The sequence below is a fragment of the Nanorana parkeri genome, unplaced genomic scaffold, assembly GCF_000935625.1.
Source record: "Nanorana parkeri isolate BGI_ZX_2015 unplaced genomic scaffold, ASM93562v1 scaffold1111, whole genome shotgun sequence".
Taxonomy (NCBI): domain Eukaryota; kingdom Metazoa; phylum Chordata; class Amphibia; order Anura; family Dicroglossidae; genus Nanorana; species Nanorana parkeri.
The window spans coordinates 342,065-367,008 of NW_017307379.1; the positions used below are offsets into that span (position 1 = coordinate 342,065).

The window sequence follows — 24,944 nt, forward strand, 5'->3', positions numbered from 1 at the left end:
TGCGGAGATCAGTGCCTGCGGAGATCAGTGCTGCAGCTTTATTAGACACCGGCGCTATTGGCTATATGTAGTGACCCCACTCTCCACTCAATTGTTCATGAAAAATATGGCTGCAGGCAGCATATTGTAAATGCCAAGGGGGAGCGGAGACATGACACCCGTACCGGTGTCTGACGGGCCTGCAGCACTGGTCTCCGCAGGAAGTTGGAAGCTGAACTTAGGGCTAGTTCATCCTTTGTTTCCTCACTTTGTTTTGGGGCAGGAGGGGGCATGGTGGTGCATTGACCTCAACAGCACCGCAGTCACTCCCTCTGGCCGCAATGCGATCGGCTGCATGGGAACACGTGGCACATTAGTGCCTGCATTCTGGTCCGGTGCAGTCAGAAAAAGTAGTACACGCATTATTTATTCTGACTGCACCGGACCGGAACGTAGGCACTGATGTGCCACGCGTTCCTGTGAAGCCAATCTTATTGTGATCAGAGGGCATGGCTGCGGTGCCATTTAGTTCAATGCACCGCCATGCCCCCTCCGCCCCAAAACAAAGTGAGCCGGGGGGAATACAATCTAGTGCGTTCCAGCCACAATCGGGCGGGAACGCACTGAGGATGGTGTGAACTAACCCTAAAAGAAAATATTTCAAACTGAAGAAAGCCAGTATTTATATTACTACAAAGCTAAGATAAATTGCTTTATTTGCAGTGAAAATATATGTACGTAAACCCTATAAGTTAACTTCTTATTTTTGCTTTCTTTTAGTCTGTTTCATATGCCATCAGAAGCATTTTGTTATATCTGTTTGATAAGTGCAGAAAAAAATCCTGTTGATCCTGCCAGAAATCCAGTGCTGTCCTGGGCAGTTTACAGCTTTATCTCGAGCATTGTTATCAACCCTGCCTAATTCACCTTTGAGGACCACAGAACACCTCTCTCCTATGCTTTTAGAGCTGAGGAGAGGGGGGGTGTTATGTAGTCCTAAGACACTTTCTGTCCTAAGATGACAACACTACTGCTCCATAAAGTGAGTGAGCGTTGTCACCCTAGGACAGGAAGTGTGTTACTAGGCAGGATCATCAGGTGAAAACAAAGGGAAGAAAGCCTGAAAAAAGAGAACGAATGCAGCCCCCACATCTGAAGGTCAGTAAGCTGCAATATATGAAATTTTTGTTCTTGGGTTTACAGACACTTTAAAGATCAAGTTATTCTGTAATAAAATGTGATCTTTGTGTTCCTTCAGAGTGGGAGCCGCCTGTTCCTGAGCCCATGTACCAGCTGACAGGATTGGAGAAAGAGCCTGCGTGTGCGGACCCCCTAGAGAGCAAGGTGGTCTACCAAGTCAGCGAAGGTTTGTGCCAATCCTCGGTGTGGTTTATATTGGGCACCTGATGTCTCCTTTAAACCTTTTATGCATTCCCTTTCAAAAAGTAAAACTCTTTGTTTCCGCCTTCTCTTGACTGAGATGAAAGCCATCATTGTTTAAATAGAGCACGGCGTAAACAAACAGGCAATTATTCCGCGCACGCCGCAGTACTCTGTGACGCTCGGCATCTTAGAAAGGCTAATTTTTCTTAATTAGAACACTGGCGGGCAAGATGAAAGTGCTGAGCTTGCAGACGTCAGAATAAAAACTTCTCCGCAGATGAACGCTTTTGAAAAAGATACCCAAAAGATCGACGCTCAGAAGTGCCTCTCAGGAGCCCAGCCAAGCGGCTAGAGGAAATGGAAAACGCTGCAGATTTGATGGGTTTCCCCTAAAGCTTCTGTCGTGTTAGCAACTCATCTGCCAGTCCCAGCAGTCAGCTGCTGATTAGTTGTAAAGTTTTCTGGCATCATCCATTTTGCCGGTGGACAGGTCATATGCCTCATTGGTTAGGGAAAAACTCCCCTGGTGCACTACATCTCCCAGGGTGCTAATGCTCACCATGTTATCCTGGGATTGATACTGCGTGGCTAAATGGAAAATTATGGTTTTCTTTGAGTTTAAGGAGAAGTATTGAGGGAGTAAAACGTACTGTTCCCAATATTTAGAGGCGGTGTGTGGCACTGCAGGTGTCATATGCTGGCTCTATAGAGTGAAAGCTGAGTGATCACAAACCGCTGATTGTTCAGCTCAGTCTTTTTCCCTGCAGAGAGCAGTCACTGTCAGTCACCTGCCCCTCGCAGGGATTCCTCCTCCACTCCTTTTGTTCCTCCAGTGCATATTGGAGGGACAGACGGGGAGAGGGCGGGCACAGCTGTCTCTGACTCTAGAGAGGCAGAGCCAGCTGTCAATCAGGCAACAGGGTGGATCTTTCCCACCTGCAGCACGACTCTGCGCTTTCAGCAAATAGGCAGTAATCAAGCTCAACAAACATGGCTGCCTCCATTACATTTCTACAGTACATACATAATTACATATTATATATAGAAACAAGGTTTTTAAAACATCATCACACAATGATAAGATTTTAATTCAGCTAATCTATTTTACATTCATCTATAGAAAAAACATAGCAAAGGCTATTTATTCCCTTTACAGTCCAATTTGAAGGCTCACTATGTATTACTGTAATGTAGTCAGGCTGCCTATATTAGTAATAAACATGGGGCTCTTTTACTTTTTTAACTGCTATGTGCTTCAGTAAGGGTTAAAATACTCTGTGCTGGCAGCAGCTCTCTCACATAAAGCAGCAGCCTGGCTCTCCATTGGTCCAGCACACTCAAACACTGCGCCAACCTAAAGCTCTGCTTAAGGAGTGAGAGCGGTGTCGGACAGCAAGAGAGCCGGGCAGCTACTTTGTATGAGAGAGCCGAAGGCTGACTCTCCTATGTGCTGCCAGCACAGGGTATTTTAACCCTTACTGCATAGTAATGCATATACAGCTTGACTGGCGAGGGTTCTTTTAGGCTTTAAGGAATACTATTATTATTATTTTTATTATTATACAGGGTTTATATAGCACCAACAATATAAGGAAGACATTACAATTATAATACAATTCAAGACAAGATGGTTAGGAGGGCCCTGCCCATGAGAGCTAACAATCTAATTAGCATTAAATATACCTTTTATAGGTGTGCTTAAAAAAATTCTCTACTTTTATCTTAAATTGTCATAAAACAGAGCTCTGCTTTCATTTAAAATAGGAGCAGCCTTGTCAGTAAAGAAGACTTACTTTATCTGATTATAACTGCTGGTTACCTTTGCACACATTTTTGGATCTTTGTGTTTCTTTCTCCTTAGCCCTTTAGGACTCATTCACACCACATCCAGATCATCTCCAGACCAGACCAGATTGTTTCCGGACCCAAAATGCATCCTAATGTATCCCTCTGCTATTCCTGGCCTCTGTTCACACCAGCACAGTCCATTACAGACCTGTGACAATGAGACTGTCACAGGTCGGCTCAGTAGATCGAGAAGTGAGCGAACACATACCGGCGTTCGCTCACCTCTCGCTCCTGTCACGGCTCTCTGCCGTGACAGGGGAGGGACTGGATTCCCCGCTCCGATCCGCCAGCGCTGACTGGCGGGCCGGACGGGGGAGGGGACGGGTACAGCTGGCTCTGCCTCTAGATAGGCAGAGCCAGCTGTCACTCACGCAGCTGGGTGGATCCAGACATAATTGTCGGGATCCACTTCGGCTGCGGCGTCTCTTCAGCTGCAGCTCGCGGTATACAGAGCTTTGGGTCACAGGAGAACGCTAGTTTGCGTTCTCACGCGACCCTCAGTATATGGGGAAAAGCCCTGACCACATAGTTCTCCTTTAAAAAAAAAAAGTTAGTAATCCGCAACACTGTGGTTTAATAGGAGCTTTCCCTGCTCTGCTTCTGCATCAGCTGTGCTGTTACTTAGCATGGCTTACTGATATTGTACTATGGTACTTGTAGGCTACTAGATTTAATTAGGACTGCTCACTTTTTTGCAGGGAAAAAGTGTTCATTGGCTATATGTAGTGACCACTTTTTTTTTTTTTTTTTATTAAACCAAAGTTATTTAACTTTTGTTCTTTACTCCTTAGTGTGATTTAACAAGCTCTGTAACACTCGAAATATATAGCAAGTAGAGAATTGGACACGGCTTTCCTCAAATTGATTCAGTTTTGCCCATTAAATTTCATTTGGAGACATTTCCTGCAATAAAAAAATCAGGCGTTCCACATACCCCAAGAATAAAATTTACAAGGTCAGTCTAATCATTGTTGTGGACACGTCCTGAATATTAAAGACACAATTAAAATATCTAAGGGTTCAGCATTCTTCATTGTGCAGCAGCGCGGGGTAAGGAAGTCACTGCACTGTTATACAAATGGAAGACTGTTTGCAGATCTTTGCTTCTCATAGCTGAATAGTAACTATCATTGTTCAGTACACAGAAAACATATTTACAATGGAGCCAGGACTGAAACTAAATGCAACAGGTTATCCTGTACAAAATCCTCCATATTTCATCAGTAAGGCTTAGCCTGCACTTGCAACTATTGATGGCGCAGCTAAAAAAAAGCGCTCACCCAAGAGAATTTAAAGTTTTGGCAACTGCAGGCAAATGTCGCTGATTTTTGTAAAGGTGATCAGTCTTTCAGTATCTGCAATTATTAGGGATGCACCGATACCAATACTAGTATCGGTATTGATGCCGAGTATTTGGGCATCAATACCGATACTAGCCGGCTTCATTCTCCCTAGTCACCTCATGACGAGGGAGCATGGAGCCGGCTTCCCGGCCAATGAGGAAGCCGGGCGCCGCGTCATTACACCTTCCTGATTGGCCAGAAAGCCGGCTCCATGCTTTCTCGTCACCTAGTGAGTCTTTACACGCTTCCCGGCTAATCAGGAAGCCAGGTCGTGAGCCAATACACACCACCTGGCTTCCTTAATGGGACTTCCGGTATTCAGTATCGGCGAGCCCCGAAAAAAATATCGGTACTCATACTCCATAGCGAAATACCGGTATCGGTGCATCCCTAGCAATTATCACTGTGATTACATGACTGATTACCCAGTGGGATGCAGTGGGGATCTCAGATTTATCATTGCTCAGGAGCATGCTACAGAGAAGAACCCTTGCTCTCTGTGGGGAAGCAGTGGTCTCTCTGCAGAAATCTGACACACTTCCTGCTGAGTCATAGCTAGAGCTCCCCAAATGTCATGCTCCCTCCTGATTAGGGAGCTCTAGTCCTGACTCACAGGGGGTTAGTCGCACTTCTGCAGATAGGCCGCTGCTTTCCCCCAGAGAGCAAGGGCCCTTCTTTGCAGCATGCTGACAGGGGACAGGCTTTTCTACTTATGCTGTAGCTACTTTCTGTAACTGCAAGACTTTGCACACTGTTTGCTCTGATGCTTCTAGAATGTACTTAGCTGACTTAAAGGTCCATGTCACCTGACCTCCTGTATGTGAGAAATACTGCCTGGCCAAAAAAAGTAGCCACCTGGATTTTGGTCAGTTGGTCAGGTTTAGGTTCAGCAACGTTATGTTCCTAAAAAATGAAGTCAGCTGTCTACCTGAATATACCGAATGACCAGGTTCTTCCATCAATGGATATTTTTCTTCCCTGATGGCACATTGGGCATATTCCAAGATGACAATGCCAGGATTCATCGGGCTCAAATTGTGAAAGAGTGGTTCAGGGAGCATGAGACATCATTTTCATTCATGGATTGGCCACCACAGTGTCCAGACGTTAACCCCATTGAAAATCTTTGGGATGTGCTGGAGAAGACTTTGCACAGTGGTCCGACTCTCCCATCATCACTACAAGATCCTGGTGAAAAATTAATGCAACGCTGGATGGAAACAAAATGTTGTGACATTGCATAAGCTTAAGCCATGGCGAATCTGTGCAATACTCAAAGCTAAAGGTCATCCAATTAAATATTAGACTGTGTGAGCTTTTTCTTTGGCCAGGTAGTGTATACTGCCACCCGGAACTTACAAGTGATCCTTTGAGCCATGTTTTACCAGTTTACCAACATACTCATTGGAGCAAGTAATGGTCACCATTCTGCTAAATAACCAGCGCACATTAATCCCTAGGCATATGCAATTAGCTCTCCTACACAATATAACAGCACATGACAAGTATTTTTTTATTGTTCGATCTCTTTTTTTTTGCCTGGACGTTTTCTACTGTTATGATTTATCTTCTCAGAGATGATTGCTACAAGAACTTTATAACCTCTCGTTGAATATCTTTATCTCTTCCCTTTAATCCGCCGAGCCCAATATGAAACTAATTCCCCCAAAATATGTTTCCTAATTTCCATTTAATTCCATCTTCATTATGTGAAAATACCAAAAAGTCCCCATCTCCATAGAGACATAATGGTTGCTTTCAGAACATGAGCTGATTAAATTCCATACAGTGTCTTATTACCGCAAGATATGTGTGACTCACGGCGCTGCCATTGTTTCGCTGCCACTCTATTTTTGCTTTTGCTCTCTGTACCGAATGCTATTTTTTACCCTAATCAGTTTTTTGGGGGGGGAGGTGGGGGAATAATTGCTCTATAAAACTCTCTTTGAAAATGTCACCGAACGTGCGATACATCGGCTCCCTTTCACAACTGCGCCTTAATTGCTAATATTTTGAAAATCCGTGGTATTTTCTGCTAAAATACGCCATCGTTTCTCTTGCTGCAAAAAAACAGCATCTTGTCACGCTGAGCTCGGCGTGCAGCTTTTTTCCTTTTTTTTTTTTGTTACAAAAATGAATGCCCATCATTTATACAACTTCAAAAAAAGAAAGACAGTACGAAATGTCATATTAAAGGGAACCTGAAGGATGCAGGGAGACTTTCCTTCTGGAAATGCTAGATCCCTGGCTGTCATGGCTGTCCAATGACTTCAGTGTTTTCGGGGTCACTGACATCACCCGGATGTTTGACTGCATACTTGTTGGCCACAGACAGCCAGGCAGCTTGAATTCTTAGATGGAGGTCTGCAATGGCAGCCTCTATACCTAAATACAAATGCCCTTTCAAGTTGAACTCCATGATAAGCAAATATTCTCTAAATATAGTCCTTGAATCTTGATGAGCTGTGTGTATTTCTTGGGGATCTGTGCAGTAATCCAGTGTGAAACTATCCCTCTGTGCAGGAGCTTCCTGTAAAAAGACCGGTTACTGCTGCTCTTTCTCTTTGTGCAGGGTGACTGGTCTTGTATCCGCCCCCTCCTGTAGTTTTCTGCAATGGGTGGGACCTGCTAAGAGCTCTTCGCTTCCTCTAACACTCTATCTGGAGTCATGGTCAGCTCCTGGCAACCATTGATGTCAGTGAGCTGGGCAGTATGCCAGACAGAGGTACTGTGGACACCCCACCCAGAATTCCTCCCCCTGGTAAAATGTGCCGACAACACTCCAACATACAGTATCCTAGCGTCCTCCCATGACCCAAAGCTCAGTATATAGCGGGCTACAGCTCGCTATATACTGAGAGCGCCGCAGCCAGGGCGGATCATGACAATAGTGTCGAGATCCACCCAGCTGGCTGATTGACAGCTGGCTCTGCCTATCTAGAGGCAGAGCCAGCTGTGCCCGCCCCCTCCTCCGTCCATTCCTCCAGTCAGCGCTGGAGGATCGGAAAGGGAAGGGGGGAATCCCTGCGGGGAGTGGTGACTGACAGTCATCGCTCACTGCAGGGAGATGATTGGTAGGTGAGCGAGCGACGGTATGTGTTCGCTCACTTCCCAATCTATACAGCCAACGTGTGACAGTTTCAATGCCACAGGTCGGCTCCAACTATGAGGATGAGTGGAAATGACTCACCTCATAGTTCTCCTTTAAGTAAAGGTGCTTTTTAAAGGTACTCTACTCTACAATGAGCATTCAACACTGAGGGGGAGCCCCACTGCATGGATAGTTTTACAATTTTCACACAATTTATCTTTAACTCTTTCCCACTCTATCCAGTACTTAAAGTAGTATTAAGCTCTCACACTTTTGTCTCTGTGTGTTTGTGGAGACACAAACAGAGTACTGGCACACACACCAGGGTGTCTCCATAGGACCCTGCAAGGGAAAGGAGTCCCCCATAACAGGATATCCGGGCCAGAGCTCAGGGGACCAGCTGATTCTGCAGGAAACTAAAAATTTTAAACATCAAGGAGCAGCATCCATTGTAAGTGATTTCATCAGCATTTGAAATAGCTTAAAAACCTTTTGGCTTTAATATCATTTCAAGTTAAAGAAACAAAATAGCATTCGAATTTAAAGCTGAACTCCAGGCAGATATAAAAGACACAAATTAATGCAGCTTTGTATTCATTAATACATCATTACACTTATTTTCTTACATGCCACATGATACTTACTTTGTTTTTACAGCAGAACTCAGGTGCTAACAAGGAACATGCTGATAGGAGTGGAGGGCAGAGTGACAGAGATGAGCCCATCAGTCTGCTGCCTTTCCTTTCACTGTTCAATCACAGACTGGGGGAGGGACAAGACCAGTAAGGGTTACTGAACTGCAGAATAGAAACGTCAAGTCTCCTGCCCTGCCAGACAGGGCTGTGCTGTGTGACAGAGCTGTGGAAATCTCAGAACTGGATAGATACAAGTACAACGTCTTTGGCAGGTAAAACAGCAGCTCCCATATATGTTCTTCATCTGTCTATTTAGCCATTTGCCTGAAGTTCAGCTTTGAGTAGAAATAAAGCTGCAACCCTGACTTAGCTGGCACCCAACCTACGGCCATGATCATTTGCCAGCCTGCTGCCCGTTCCACTTTGTTGGTGATGAGCATTTTCCTGCAGGGGGCTGCGGTGTACCCCTCTGTGCCTAACATTTGTCAAGCCTAATGTCTGCTAACCTTCAGAGCTCAGGTCACCTGACAACGTCGGCCATTTTGAGCTTCCGCGAATCCTATTGATTTTCTGTGTACATAAATAACATGTGCCGGGAATAATAATGAATCTTCCGCTTTTCTCTCCGAGTTTCTTTTGTCTTGAAAACAGCAAACTCAATTTTAACCCATCACCGTCCTTCCTGTCAGATGATTATTTTTTTCCTGGAGGGTTACGCTTTCAATTTCCTGTTTTCTCAGACATTCATTAGCACGATGTCAGTGTAATCCAGCACGTGTCTCTAGCAGGAGATGTCCTGATCTTCCTTTGTTCCGCTGCATTGTAATTAACTTTTATCTTCGGGGAGTTACAGTTTAAAGTGGAACTCCAGCCAAAAATTGTTGTTTTATTATCTTGGGACAGAGTGTTAGGGTCTCTGTCAGCCTATTATTGCATTCAGTGGGACTGTTATACCATCACTTCCTGTCATGTAAGGGGACATTTCCTGAATGGGCAGAAACACTGCCAAAATCCAAGTTTGTATTATACTAGGGAAGGATACAAGATGGGGACATTTGTTACATTTTAATTGCTGCTTGTATCACCAGTGTTTGGGGATACAACTTTCCAAAAAAGTTGCTCTTGCTTCGATACTAACTCATACTCTTCAATCCAGAGCTGTCCCCCACAGTACTTCTTCTCCACCACTAGGTGCCACCTGTCTTCTTGGTTGAATGGCATTCAGCTTGTTCAACCTATTTTCTGTGAGCCCAGGCTATCATAGACCTGGCCCCTGAGGACACCTCATCACACCACCTTACAGTACTCCTGGAATGGGCAACGCCCGCATGCCATTAGCCTCGGTCCAGGAGAAAGGACTATCCAGCACTGCCACCAAGGAAGATGCTTAAAGGAGAACTATGAGGCGAGGGATTTTCACTCAATCTCATAGTTCGAGCCGACGTGTGACAACAAAACTGTCACACATCGGCTCTCTTGATCGGAAAGTGAGCGAACACATACCGTCGCTCGCTCACTTTCCGATCATCTCCCTGCAGAGAGTGGTGACCGTCAGTCACCGCTCCCTGCAGGGATTCAGGAATTCCCTGCTTCGATCCTCAAGTCACGAACGGGGGGGAGAGAGGGGGAACAGCTGGCTCTGCCTCTAGATAGGCAGAGCCCGCTGTCACTCATGCAGCTGGGCGGATCTCGACAGCATTGTCAGGATCCGTCCCGGCCGTGGCGCTCTCAGTATATAGTGAGCAGTAGCCCGCTATATACTGAGCTTTGGGTCACAGGAGGATGCTAGTATACTGTATGTCCTCCTGTGACCCTTAAGAGAACTATGGGGAAAAAAGGTTACCCCATAGTTCTCTTTTAAAGTGATATTACAGTCAAAAGGTTTTTAAGCTATTTCAAATGTTGATTACACCACTTACAATGGATGCTGATCCTTGATGTTTTAGAGTTTTAGTTTGCTCTAGAATCAGCTGGTACCCTGAGCTCTGGCCCTGATGCCCTGTTTTATTGTGGCTGCTTTCCTTTGCAGGGTCTTATGAAGACACCCTTGTGTGCCGCTTATAAGCTGTGTGTGTGTCCACAAACACACAGACAGAGCAAGGCAAGATACTCTCCTTCTCCCCTTCCTCCCTTCTCTAAGCTAGTAGATGGACAGCTTCTGGATACTGCTCTGACCCTTGTACTGGACAGGACGTTCAGGGAAGCTAAGCGGAGAGAGTTAGAACTGTTTGGAGAGATGATGACTGTAAGTGCTTGAACAAGAATGTAAATACCTTGCTGGGATATGTTTTTGTTTTTTTTAAATTTTAATCTGTAATCCATTATTGAATAAAAAATTGACCGTCCAGAGGCCAGGTTCACCACCTTTTCCTGACCCAGATTTGGACCAGTCCTGGAACGTGGTACATTGCGTTTTGCAGTGTTTCTACAGCGATTCTACAGTGATTTTGCCGCATTACGGCAACATTTTTGTTTTGTTTTTAATAGCTTAAAATGGGCTAATTACAAGTACTTGAATTATCGTGCCCTCCTTTATCTTTCTTTTTGCCTGTCACTGTCTCCTTTTTGCCCTGCCCCCTTTTCCCACCCCTCCCATTTCCATGCTCGCTGTCTCACCTGTGGACATAATTAATCTTTTCCCTTTCTTTTGGCAGGGTGGAAGGAGTCGTGCTTCATGTGCTCCCGCGTGGGTGGCAATAGTAGTCCCCTGAAGCCGGTGTCCCCCTTCGTCTGTTATGATTCGGACTCTGAGCTGGTGTTTGAGTCTAGATTTGAGAGTGGCAATCTGCAGAAAGCGGTCCAGGTGTAAGCACATCCTGTTTAAATGTTAATTTAACTCTGGCATGATATGTCTCCACAGAGCCAATATATAGCTTAGATTTCCTGGATTCAAAATTACTCATCTTAAAGAGACCCTGTCATCTTGCCCATGCTGGTCAAAGTGACCATGTCTCTGCAAAGGGGCCCCCTGACTCCCTTATACTCACCTTGCCTGCTCTCCATTGCTGCTTCTTCCTCCACCCAGCCAGCGCCACTATCCAGTGCTTCCCAGTGATTGGGTTTAGATGTACTTTAGTACTTAGATTTGGATATGTGTTATAATTAAAGTGTGTGTAAATCCAAACATAAAATAAAATTGTAATATATTGCAGCTTAAAAGACAAAAATGTGGTGGCTGCTGATTTAGAATAAACTGAAGATCGACACCGGTCAGATCTTTAAGAGGTAGGTTTATTTGGCCGGCCTGGAGCAAGCAGCAATTCAGGCGTGTTCAAATAAAATCGACTTGAAGGCCCCTTTTTGTAGGAATTTAAACAATAGAACCATATGTGTTGCCTTGATGTATCTCCAATATACCGGTAATAAGGCCACCCTGTCCTCATATTTGATTGTGCCAAGAACATTAAAAGGGTCTTCTCGTCTTGATAAGACTCCCTAACATTAAGGTTAGTGGACAGCTGTCTTGGCATTGAACCTATTGTTCCTTAAGCCAAGGTTACAAAACATCTTTATTAGGGTTGCACAGATACCAAGTACAGTACTCTGTACAAGTACGAGCACAAGTACCGATACTTTTGAGCTCCAAGACTAGACTAGAGAAAAATCCAAAGTTAGGAGTCAGCTGTCATTTGTAAGGAGCACACGGAGCTCCTGGGATTTGTACATCTCTGTTTTATTGTACGATTTTGTTTTTATAAATATAAATAAAGTGATGCACGGATACCAGTTTTGTGAGTACGAGTACTGGTACTTGCCGAGTACTTACAAGATACTTTTTTGTTTATTGTCATGTGACAGTTTTTCTAAAACAATACAGACTAATGATTTCAGGACAGTGGTGGAGCGCCAGAGCCAGGCCCCAGCTGCAACCGCTGCAACCCTGGTAGTTCTCATGAAAATGCCAAGTATCTGCACTGGTACTCGAAAAGTATCTGTGCATCCCTAATGTTTATTATTTTTTGTCATTGAACCCTATTTACTTCACCCTATAAGGCCTAATTGTTCTACATGAACTCTAGTTACTTCAACCTACAACGCTAAATGTTCCACATGTTGCTTACTCATACAACTCATTATCTATCTATGTATTATTTATATGTACACATTTTCTTTCCACTATAAGTCAGGACACTAACTGTATATTATATTATATAAATGCAGAACTTATCTGTTTACGTACTCATTTTTCTCTACAATGCATTGCTAATATGAAAGCAGAGGATTCATCTGAAATGCATCTATTATATGTGAAATGCTCTACAAGGCTGAAACCTTCAGTTTCCTGCTCTACAGGGCTAAAACCTTCAGTAATAATAATAATAAGTGTTCATGCTGATTATGAAATATATGGGTTAATATCAAAATGACACTACACTGCATTAGGTTTTTTTTTTCTACAGTTTTTATTCTCTTATCTTCACCTGATGATCCTGCCAGTAACACACTTCCTGTCCTGGGGTGATAGTGCTCACCCACCTTTCTATATATACCAGGACAACAGTAGCAAGATAGGATAGAATTCCACCCCCTCCTAACTAGTAACAGTCAGCACAGACAAAGAGCACAGGGAGACTTTAGCTCATACGATTTCTGGATGGATCAACAGCTATTTGTTTCAGCTTATTAAACAGATATAATGAAATGCTTTCAATGGTATGTCCTAAAAAGCTCCACATGATGTTGTTAGGGTTTCCATTTAATTTAAAACTCAAATTCTGTAATAACTGAAGATACAGTAGAGCTGCCCTTTAAGCCTGATCATTCAGTGTGCAGTTGCTCCACCTAGTGGTTAGCCATATGATAGATTAGCTTTCTGAACATTTTTTGCAGGGGGCCATGACAAAATAAGGTGCCTCCCGTCCAGTAGCAGACAGGTGCGGGCTCCCCGGGCCGCAGAGTGATCTGTAACCCGCAGAGCCTCTGTCCAGCCTGAATACAGAACGGCAATAAGCCAATCACAGGCAGTTTTTCCTTGTCTCAGACGGTTGTTAATTCCACACACACGCATCTTAGGCAGTCAGGTCCATTTCAGAAATCTATTACCCGCATTAGCATTTTTATTTTCTCAGCAGGAAAGCGTTTTTTTTTTCCCAAGCCAGTTGAGCTGCTGTCTGCTTTTTATAGAATAAATTGCCATAAATTCAGTTAGTAGCTGTGCATAATAATAGGATAACTCACAACCTCCACTCCAGAGGCTGACAGCACTCCCGCGTGTCAATGTGAACTCACGCCTTTTGTGATATCCATATTGTGTTTACTGCCTGCTGGAGGTGAGCTGCTCAGAACATTGCACGACAGGGGGGAACAATGAGAATTTGTTGACAGTGTTTGAGTTAAAACTATATTATGGAAATCGTGAAAAAGAATAAGCTTCTAAGCTCAACTTTTCATATAAAGGCATAAGTACAGAATGCACCAAATCACCCACTGCTGGAGGAGACAGGACTTTAGGGTAATGCCATTTGTCCTTTTATTAAATGCTCCACCACCGGCCTGATCCAGATCATGGACCCCTGTACAGTAGCATTTCAGACCCAGAACCTCAACTCCATAGGATTCTGGAGATGTGATAGTCATAATTGGTCAAGCAGTTGACTTCTCATAAGTTGATGTCCTCCTTTATGTCCCGAAGAGATAAGCTCAGGTTTGGACAGAACCTCAGTCTGAACCTGAACTCATCCAAACACGGAAGCTACATAGGCCTCCTGCCCAATCAGAAGCAGACCAGGGCATTGCCTGTTCACAGCTAACCATAACCATAGGGCTGTCACAATTCTCAACTTTCATGTAACAATCGCAGGGGTCCTCGCACTCGCAGGATGTCAGTACTTGGCACTCTTGTCAGTGACCTGTGTCCTATAATTTCCCCGCATGAAAATAGTGAGGCCTCTTGCACATGACTCATGGCATCCTTACATCAAAATGGTAGCACTGAAGTGCTTCCTGTTATAGACAGGAATTGCATCCCTTCTGCCACACCTCCTGACATCACTTTATGTATGATCACTATAAAGCTGGAAGGTTCCAAAGAGAGAGTGCTCAGTTGTTTCAGAGCTATCCACAGTGTGTTCCAGTTGCTAGCCATGTGATTCTGTTACCTGACCTTTGCTACATTTATGGACTCTGATCCTTTTGCTGCCTGCCCTGACCTTATTCTTCGTTTAAATATGATTTTTGGATTTACCCTTTTGTATCATGTATTTGGAATCTGTGCCTGATTCATCTCCTGGGTACGCTATACCAAGGTGTGTTCCCCTGCTATTGGGCTCTGCGTATCCAATTATTGACAGGGGCGGAGTGCTTGTGCTGCTGTCATTTACCTTGTAAGGCCACATTGCCATATTAGGTAAATGTCATTTAGCAAATATAGCCATGTAGCCATAAAAGGTCAATGACGCCACTGCACCCCGTCTCTTTTTTTACGTCAAGCTGCGGGCAGGGAATTCCCTACCCACAGCTGATTGGACAGCATGGAAGAGGGGCCATTTCCAGGTTCGGAGGAGCTCAGGCTTAGATCGAACCTAAGCTCATCCCTAATGTCCAGTTCCCCATCCCACTATCCAGGGCCAATCTGCAGCAGCTGGTTGATATACAAAAACGTAAGCAGCTTGTAGGATGGTTCACTCAATCTCTCCTCAACTGCTATCAAATGCTATCATAATTGATATAAATAAAGAGAACTGGTCACCACTGGGCTTATGCAATAATCTGCATATTTAGTAATTGTGTTGGCTGAAAGATTTATATTTCCCCCTTTGTTGAGCCTTATTTACTTGAACTTTGATTCTTTGTTTGAGAGTCAGCAGTCTGGGTTTAATTGATGTCTGACAGTTGCTGCTTTACCTGCCTGACACCTGTCTGATAGCTTTTTACAGCATACAAAAAAAGCTCCATGTTAAGAGGAGTATGAACAATAGTCTTTGTTTGTGATGCCATTATAGAAACTCAGGAGCTGGGGGACAGTTGTGAGGTCAGGCAGTTAAGAGGGCGGCAACTATCAGACTTCGGGTGAACCCTGACCACTGACTTTTAAAAGCAGGTCAGGTTTCTTTTAAATCACACACTTGGGGGCCAAATTTATAAAGCAGTAAATTGGACATACACCAAACATTCACTGCAGGTAAGTCTTCCAGGAGCATGTGTTTTAAATGGCATTGATTCACCACTAGTGAATGCTTGCTGAAAGTCACATTCACTGCTTTATAAATGTGCCCCTTAGAATTGTCTATAATTTTGTTTGTGTTTTTTTAAAGGGGTAAATATGAGTACGAGCTGTCCCTTCGTACTGACCTCTATACGGATCGACACACCCAGTGGTACTATTTCAGAGTGACAAACATGAAAGCTGGCATTCTGTACCGCTTCACAATCATCAACTTCATGAAACCAACCAGCCTCTACAACAATGGCATGAGACCCCTTATGTATTCTGAAACAGAGGCAACCACAAGACAAATAGGATGGCGCAGAATCGGAGATGAGATCAAGTACTACAAGAACAACCATTGCCAGGATGGACAATCGTATTACTCCTTGTCCTGGACCTTCAGGTTCCCACACAGTAGAGATGTTTGTTATTTTGCTCATTGTTACCCCTACACCTATTCCAACCTTCAGGATTATTTAGCCGGTATAGCCAGTGACCCAGAGCGCTCCACGTACTGCAAAATCCGGGTCTTGTGTCATACATTAGCTGGGAACATTGTCTATGTGCTGACCATCACCAACCCTTCTCCAGCTGCCAAGGAACCCAAGAAGAAAAAGGCAGTGATTTTGACAGCCAGAGTGCACCCGGGCGAGACCAACAGTTCCTGGGTTATGAAAGGCTTTCTGGACTATATCCTAAGCTCCCAAAATGATGCTCAGCTGTTAAGGGACACCTTTGTCTTTAAAGTGGTGCCCATGTTAAATCCGGATGGAGTGATTGTAGGTAACTACCGTTGCTCCCTCACTGGTCGAGACCTCAATCGTAACTACAAGTCCAGGTTGAAAGACTCTTTCCCATCTACATGGTTTACTCGTAACATGATTAAAAGGTAAGAGACAAACTCCTTCAAAGGTTTGTGATTGTACTTTGTTCTATTGTTTTAACATTTATCAAAATTGCTAACAGCTTTATTACTTAATATCCAACTCTGGGTTTTTTTTTAATTTACCAAGAGGTCCCCCAGCAGCTTAAAAAAAACTCAGGCTTCAAAACTCAACTTCAGTCTGGAGCTGTCTCCTGCAGTACTTCATGTTGCCCACAAGATGTCCTCAGTCTTCTTGGTTTAATGACACCCAGCAGTTTGCATTGTACATTCATTATACTGTAAACTCCCGGTTATCCGGCATCCAAGGGGATCAGTCGATGCTGGATAACTGTAGTTTCTGCTTGCTTGAGAGTTAATAGTACATCTCAAGCAACCAACCCCCGCATCCCTAAATAAGTTTAGTTGGTAAGGGATTTTTTTAGTGTGCACCAAGCAAATGTCAATTTTTTAGTGTGCATCAAGCCACCAGCAAAAAAAAATCAAGGACATATTATGCCCTCTTAAAATGAATGCTGGATAATGGAGACTTTACTGTACTTGCTTTTTTTTTTGTTTTGCACATGCAAGGTTTATTTTAAAAGTATAATAAACTTAAAAGTGTCCCTTGGTGAAGATTGAAAATGTAATCAGTAAATGGATAGAAAACTATCTGAAAGATCATATTCAGAGAGTAGTAGTTAATGATTCATACTCTGAATAGTCTGAGGTTGTTAGTAGTGTACCCCAAGGTTCAGTGGTGGGACCCTTACTTTTTAACAGGAACGTGTGGTCAGATGAGGCAGAGCCTCACCTAGTATTATGTAGGAAAAAGCGGTCAGCTTCAAGTCTGAAGCTGACCGCTTTTTCTCCATTCAGAGCAGCTTGTAACAGGTTACAGAACGGGGAAAGCCTGCCTGCCGTGTAACCTGTCATGGTTGGAGTGCTGCCTGTTAATTACAGGCAGTGCTGCATCTGGCTTTTGACAGCTAAGTTAGGTTACAAAGCAGCGGGCTTCCCCACTGCTTGTGTAACCTAACTAGCAAGGCCAGAGCTGTTACAGCCTCTACTCTGTGTTAGAGGCGTGAGCTCTGTGGATGGTTTGGACCAATGCAAAGGGCCATTGGTCCAAGCTGTCCAATCAAAAAAAAAAGAAAAAAAACCCACTGAGGACATCAATCTCGATGCCTCACCAATGATGAGCAAGTGAAGGACAGGGAGGCTCCTCCCTGTTTCCTCCCTGCTCCCTCTCTTCCTCCTCCGCACATAGCGAGTGACCTGGTTGGGGAGCAGGGCTTCGGTGGGCTGGGGGAATAGAGAATTTAGGATTAAAATCACAATGTCTGTGTTTGCAGATGACACCAAGCTATGTAGTGGAATAACGTCCTTACAGGATGTAACGTACAAACAGACCTGAATGCACTGTTGGGCAACAATGTCGCTAACGTTAGTAAATGTAAAGTTATGCACTTAGGGGCTATATCATGCAGGTGTCTTACACTCTGGGGGTAGTACAATTGGGTGTGGCAATGATCGAGAAGAATCCAGGTGTTCTGGTAGAGAAGGCAGTTAATGGACGATATAATCGTCAAGTATAAACACATGAATGGTCCATATAGTGAACTTGTTGCAAAGTTATTCAGGTCATTGCAAAGAACTAGAGGGCACTCTGCATATGGAGGAAAAAAGTTTAAAAGAGAAGTAAGGCCAAACATTTTTTTAGCTCTACTTTTGGGTCACAGGAGAATATTTACTAATGTACTCCTGTGACCCAAAGTCAGTATATAGCAGGCTACTGCCCACTATATGCTGACAATGCACAGCCCCCCTGCAGCTGGGAAGGATCCCGACAATAATGCCTGATTGACAACTGGCTCTGCCACTCTAGAGCCAGAGCTCACTAGGATCACTAGGCAGTCTCATCTTGCCTAGTGGTCATGACATGCTGCAATTAGCATGGAAAAACATATCTGATGCTAGGTCCACTTTTAAACCTGTCAGCTTTGGACCTTTGCAGTATTCATTATCTGGCGTGCTTTGCATTTGACCGCAAAGCATCCCCTCTTCCCAGGAGGGTCCCTTTTAAACCTGTACACTCCAGGACAGCTTCATGCAATGGTGGCACATTTCAATCTGCTGGTTAGTGATGTCACTGGTGGAAGAGCTGCATGCATTTAGCTTCACAACCCCCAAAACCTGCATGAGGCCCATTCTCACTTAAGTTGGCAAAAAAAGTATCTGGGACTGTACAACCTATTTGCAGAGGAGGTCCACAAAGAGGGATTTCTGTAACTCTGACTAAACTGCGTGTGCGCCATGGATTGGTTAAAAACTGACAGGTTCTCTTTAAAGAATTAGGATAGACTTCGTGGAGCTTTTCCTGAGTTCGATTAAGATCCTTCATACCTACGGCCAGTTCTGCTTTAAAACAGGAACACTTCATTCTATAGTTCCAAGCCTTTCTAGTAGCCGCAGCTTTCTCTCTTGCTGTCCTCGCCATTGTCAGGCGACAGAAGAGACATTTGCAACCCTTTATGCATGAAATCAAAGATAATATTCGTTATTATTTTGTTATTAGCTGCTTTCACCCGAGAGATCTCATCTCTGCCCATGTACCTTCCACTCGAACTGCCTACATCTCCCAGCGCCAGGCTGATTAGCTTTAATGGTCTGTCTGCCGCTGTCAGTCATTTTGAAGTCGGCTGGCATTTATCACAGCGTAGCCTATATTATCTGATAAGGTCTGGCCAATAACAAACAAAAAAAGTCTTATTTTTTTCTTCATAACTGCAGTGCCAAAATACTGTGCGTGCTTTATACCGTACCTTGATTTTTGGTGCCCTCTAGTGGTTTCTTTGGTGGTCAACGTGGGCAATTCAGCTGCTTTTTTTAGGGTGTTAGCCAAGGGTGGGCGACTTGAAGCACTCCACCTGTAGTGAAACTACAAATCCCATAATGCCTTTGCCTTGTCAGAGTCTTGCCATGCAACATGGGACAGCTGGAGTGCCAAGGTTGCTTATCCCTGGTGTAAGCTCCACTTTTGTGCAAATAAAATAAATCCTCTCCAGGTCAGCTGTATGCATTGTAAACCTCATGTACCTGCTTCTTTTCTGTAAATGCTGAGATGAGTCAGACCAGTGCATTTGCTGAGAGTGAATGCTAAGCAGGCGAGTCTGTCAGAAAGAGATTTAGAAAGAAAAACCTGTAATTCCCACTAGTGATCATTCTCCGGAGGGGAGATATGTTCAATACTGACCACTTATGAACCAAGTTTATATCTAGATGTACAAAAGAATTCATTTACAAATCTACATTGAAAAACAAAACGTCCCCCATAAAACCCAGGACAACTAACTACAGGGCCCCGCATAAATCACTGTGTAATGACAATCATATGTTTATACATATCTGGTTGGTTCTGCTTATCAAAACATGCCCACGCTCTACCAGGCTGAATGTGTCCCAGATTCATTTAACCCCAGAAGACTAAGGAAATACTTTGACTGCAGGACTTCATGGGTCTCCTAGGGTTGCCACCTGTCCGGGATTGACCAGGACAGTATGGGATTTGAATACTGTGTCCGGGTTTCATGGCAGCTAAAATCCGGACACAAGATGTCAGGCAGACAGGGGCAACCAGGGGGCCCAGATCTTCCTGGTTTTAAACAGCCGCGTGCCTTACACAGGACGGGTCTGCAGCTCAGCTGCGGAAGGTCTACTTATCACTAAGTATGCTTGAGGACTGCACTCTGATGTTCTCTCTCTCCCTCCCTCTCTCTCTCTCCCCACCCTTATTGTCCCCCAAACATGTTCTCATTAATGACATTGTGACAGTCAGTTTTTACTTTGGTCCATGTACCAAGTTCTTCAGTGGCATTCTCTCCTCACTCTCTCCTTTTGTCTATCTCTCCTTACTCTCTCCTGGCTGTCTCTCCTCACTCTTGTGGCTGTCTCTCATTACTCTCTCCTGGCTGTCTTTCCTCACTCTCTCTCCTGGCTGTCTCTCCTCACGCTCTCTTTTGGCTGTCTCTTCTCGCTCTCTCTCCTAGCTGTCTCTCTTCTCGCTCTCTCCCTCTCTGGGCCATCTCTCCTCACTCTCTCCTGGCTGTGTCTCCTCTCTTCTGGCTGTCTTCTCTGACTGTCTCTCCATGATCTCTCCTGGCTGTCTCTCCTCTCTCTCCTGGCTGTCTCTCTTCTCTCTCCCCTGGCTATCTCTTCTGGCTGTCTCTCCTCACGCTCTCTCTCTCCTGGCTGTCTCTCCTCTTCTGGCTGCCTCTCCTCTCTCTCCTGCCTATCTCTCTTCTCTCTCCCCTGGCTATCTCTTCTCTCTCCTGGCTGTCTCTTCTCACTCTCTCTCGTGGCTGTCTTTCCTCACTTTTCTCCTGGCTATCTCTTCTCTCTCCTGGCTGCCTCTCCTCTCTCTCTCCTGACTGTCTCTCTTCTCTCTCCCCTGGCTGTCTCTTCTCACTCTCTCTCCTGGCTGTCTCTCCTCTCCCTTCTGGCTGTCTCTCTTCTCTCTCCCCTGGCTATCTCTTCTCTCTTCTGGCTGTCTCTCCTCGCGCTCTCTCTCTCCTGGCTGTCTCTCCTCTTCTGGCTGTCTCTCCTCTCTCTCCTGGCTGCCTCTCCTCTCTCTCCTGCCTGTCTCTCTTCTCTCACCCCTGGCTATCTCTTCTCTCTCCTGGATGTCTCTTCTCACTCTCTCTCATGGCTGTCTTTCCTCGCTTTCTCTCCTGGCTATCTCTTCTCTCTCCTGACTGTCTCTCTTCTCTCTCCCCTGGCTATCTCTTCCCTCTCCTAGCTATCTCCTCTCTCTCCTGGCTGTCTCTCCTCGCTCTCTCTCCTGGCTGTCTCTCCTCTCCCTTCTGGCTGTCTCTCTTCTCTCTCCCCTGGCTATCTCTTCTCTCTCCTGGCTGTCTCTTCTCACTCTCTCTCCTGGCTGTCTCTCCTCTCTCTTCTGGCTGTCTCTCTTCTCTCTTCCCTGGCTATCTCTTCTCTCTCCTAGCTATCTCCTCTCTCTCCTAGCTGTCTCTCCTCGCTCTCTCTCCTGGCGGTCTCTCTCTCTCTGGCCCATCTCTCCTCACTCTCTCCTGGCTGTGTCTCCTCTCTCCTGGCTGTCTTCCCTCACTGTCTCTCCATGCTCTCTCCTGGCTGTCTCTCCTCTCTCTCCTGGCTGTCTCTCTTCGCTCTCTTTTTTTACTCTCCAAAAAACAATTGCCTCGTGCCACTAGAGTGTTTGTTTAGTTTTCACTTGAAGAAAAGGGTCCAAGTGTTGAGCCTGCCTCCTAATGATGCAGAAAGTGAGTGCCAATTCCCTGCATCTGAAGGACTGTGTACTGCAAGATGACTAAAGAGGAAGGGGGCCCAGCGCATCACATGACCCACCTAAACCAAAAGACTTTGGAAAAAGGTAAGTATATAAAAAAAAAAGAAGAGGGGGGGTGGTTAGGTTAGAGGGATGATCTTCCACAGGGAGCTAAGCTGGGATATCTTTTAATTTTGTCTCTGGTTAGTCGCCATGCGTGTGTATTTTTCTATCTGTGTAACTCTGTATGTAAATATATAACTATGCAACTGTGTAAATCTATCAGTGAGAATCCACACCGGTCGCCTTTAAAACCAGAGCTGTTTCCAGGCTTCAGGGAAATGAGAAGTCCACAGGCAGATAATGGGCCTATTTAGTCTGATACAACAGACAGAATTGATTGTAATAAGGAGCGCAGTCTTTTTCCCCAGCTTTGCATTACAACTTGCACAGTTATCATCTGGTAAAAATATCTTTGGCTGGCAGATCTATATCGAACATATTACGCTTAATGCATTTAGTGCTGACTCGGGGAAAACGAAATATTACTGTTGGCTAACCATTTCTGCAATGTAATGTGCTTAAAGTGAATCTTAGCCGGAAATATATATAATTAACTTGTACATGAGAATGAAGTCTACAGCGATGCTTTTCCTTCAATATCATAATGGCATTTGTTACTGAACATAAATTGGTACGGTTTTGTGCCGCCCTTCCCTGGGATAGCAAGGTTGTTTTGTATAGTGGAGGCTGTAGAAAAATGTTTACCTTATTCACCACTCCTTTGACAGCTGGTGCTTTCCACCAGTCTCCGGCGGTACCTGTATGGGGGCATAGCATCAACATCCTCAGGTACAATGCAGAACCACTTGCTAGTAATGTTTTTTTGGCCAAAATGGCTGAGGAATGGTCCCTGCATGGTCCCAAAATGTTGCTTTACTATGTGTTCATACAAAACAAAGAGCTTTTCACTTTGAAACAAGCTTGTTGGTGTGATGGTGACACATCACATCCAATTTTGTGAAAATGAGGTCACCGCCTACTGACCCAGTGCCTCTAAGTTTCATTCCAGCTATACGTCTTGGATCACAAAGCTAATACTAGCTGAATAGAATATAAAAGGCACCTTCAGACCTTTTTGTGGTGTTTTTCCCCCCTCTCCCAGTTGTGCTTATATGTTGTCACCCTCGGGATTCCAATGGAGACTGCATGTGTACAGGGTACATGTTGCTGCAACACACAGGTCTCCAAGGCTCTAAATTCTTTGGCAGGTAAAACAATTGGCATATGTTTTTTAACACTGTATTTAGATGCTTGCCTGGAGTGCAGCTTTAAGTTCATGTCTAAGGAAAACACATCAACAAGTTGACAGCATGGGACACAAGGCAAACTGCCTTGTCTATGGGTAGAGACTGTGTTGAGCAAGGCTACCCATCCCAACTCATCATGGTGTTTTGTAAATTCAATTGTTGGAAATAATCAAAATGTGGAGGACTGCTTGGAAAATCGAGTTAGCCAGAACCAGATTCAGTGGTATTCCGATGCCACGACTGTAATATATCTGACGTACTTTGTCCTGTTCCTGTCATAGAGTGATGGAAGAGCGGGAGATACTGCTGTATTGTGACCTGCACGGACACAGCAGGAAGCATAATGTTTTCATGTACGGATGTAAAAGCAGAGGTGTCCAAAATGGCGGCAGACGTCTGTGCGAGCGTTTATTTCCCTTCATGCTCGGCAAGAACTCTCCTGACAAGGTAACTCTTGAATTGCCTAATGGTGCTCAGGTGGTAAACTGCAATAGGAAGACACACACATGTTATTACCCCCTTGTACATTTTATACACACACACAGCGATTCGTGACTGTCTCTTTGTAGTATGTAAGGTTCCAGATACATAAATACAAAAGCAGTTCCAACACCTTTTTAGACCTTGCAGTCCCATTCTGGCCATTCGTCCAAGTTACCCGGTTGGAGAATGAACCCACCTAGGGTGGGGAGGAGCAATGGATGCTACAAGCTGTGTTGATTCAGATGTACCAATAAGGAGACTGTATTAAGCCAGGTGCACCACATCTTCCTTCCTGGCACTTGGCAAGTTAAACCACCTGCAATCTGTAGACTAATGTTCTCAAACACATCTCCCTGTGCTGGAAAACAGCAATCTACATTGCAACAATGAACTAAGAGCACGCAGCTGTGCAAGCTTCTGTAACCACACTGTTACTGACATCTGCAAGCTTTAAGCCGGCCATACACCTGACGATTATCGTACGATAATCGTCAGGTGTATGGGCAGCGTGTGACCGCATATTCTGTAAGGTCGCACGACTTTCGTCTTACGAGCACACTAGAAATTCCGCTGAAAATCATACGATTTTCGGCGGGTTGGTAGCGCGATTGCAAGACGAAAGCCGCACGGGTCGAGGTGCGCAGACGCACACTGCCCGCTCACCATTGCAATCATCTGTAAGCCCTCCCCTCAGCGGGGAGGACTTGCGATGATCGCAAGTATGATGAAAATGATCGCAAGTATGATGAAATTTTAATCACCTTACAACCATCGCACAGCAAAAGTCGTGCGATGGTTGTAAAGTGTATGGCCACCTTTGGACCAGGGTGGACAAACTCTGGCCCTCCAACTGGAATTTTAAATCCCATGAGGCAATGCAAAATTCTCAAATCTACAGGTATGACTTCTAGAGACAGATGCATGATGGGATTTGCATGTTGAGATTACGCAGCCCACTTTAGACTAATGATCGGGAACATGTCATTATGGTTCCCCGTCATGTGATCACCAGGACAGTCAATCACGTTGGTCACTGGAAGTTTGCAAACAAACATCTCCAGCCTGCAAATGGCACTGTGCGTGCGTGCATGTGTGGCGTTAGAGCAAAAACTAAAATTGATAAAGATAAAAATGATTGCTTAAAAACAGTAAAATAACTAAAAATGCATTATTTTGTTAGCAAAAAAAAAATCAGGTCATGTTCTTCCACCTGTTTTGGTGGCCTCTCGCTGGTTCAAGCCCGGAGTTCTCCTCTAGCAGTCATCTCCTCTATCCTGGTTTTAAGGATCCGGTTGATCCTTTTGTGTTCTCCCTTTGGTCTCTGGCAGCTTTTTCTCATCTAGTTCAGAATCCGGTCTTCATGTGATTCTGAGTTGCTGACCGTACCCAGTCCCATGTTTTGGGCCTGTCAGTGGCTGTTGCCCACTCCTCAGTTTGATTGCTTTAAGATCTTCTGACTGTATCTGAATTGTTGTGTTCCTCAATTGACGAAAAGGAAGATAGAATGTTTGTACTTATTGTGAAACCTAGCTCTATGAGGGACACAGGTCTGACCCCTGCG

General features: G+C 44.6%; 1 protein-coding gene across 1 annotated transcript in view; it reads left to right on the forward strand.

Annotated features, from left to right (window-relative positions):
- AGBL3 (ATP/GTP binding protein like 3) overlaps nucleotides 1-24,944 on the forward strand; it is a 78,041-nt gene that overhangs the window by 33,693 nt on the left and 19,404 nt on the right. Inside the window, exons 5-8 of the mRNA XM_018567882.1 lie at nucleotides 1,238-1,345; nucleotides 10,934-11,084; nucleotides 15,533-16,315; nucleotides 23,182-23,347. Of these exons, the coding sequence (XP_018423384.1) occupies nucleotides 1,238-1,345; nucleotides 10,934-11,084; nucleotides 15,533-16,315; nucleotides 23,182-23,347 (1,208 nt within the window). The remainder of the gene's footprint in view (nucleotides 1-1,237; nucleotides 1,346-10,933; nucleotides 11,085-15,532; nucleotides 16,316-23,181; nucleotides 23,348-24,944) is intronic.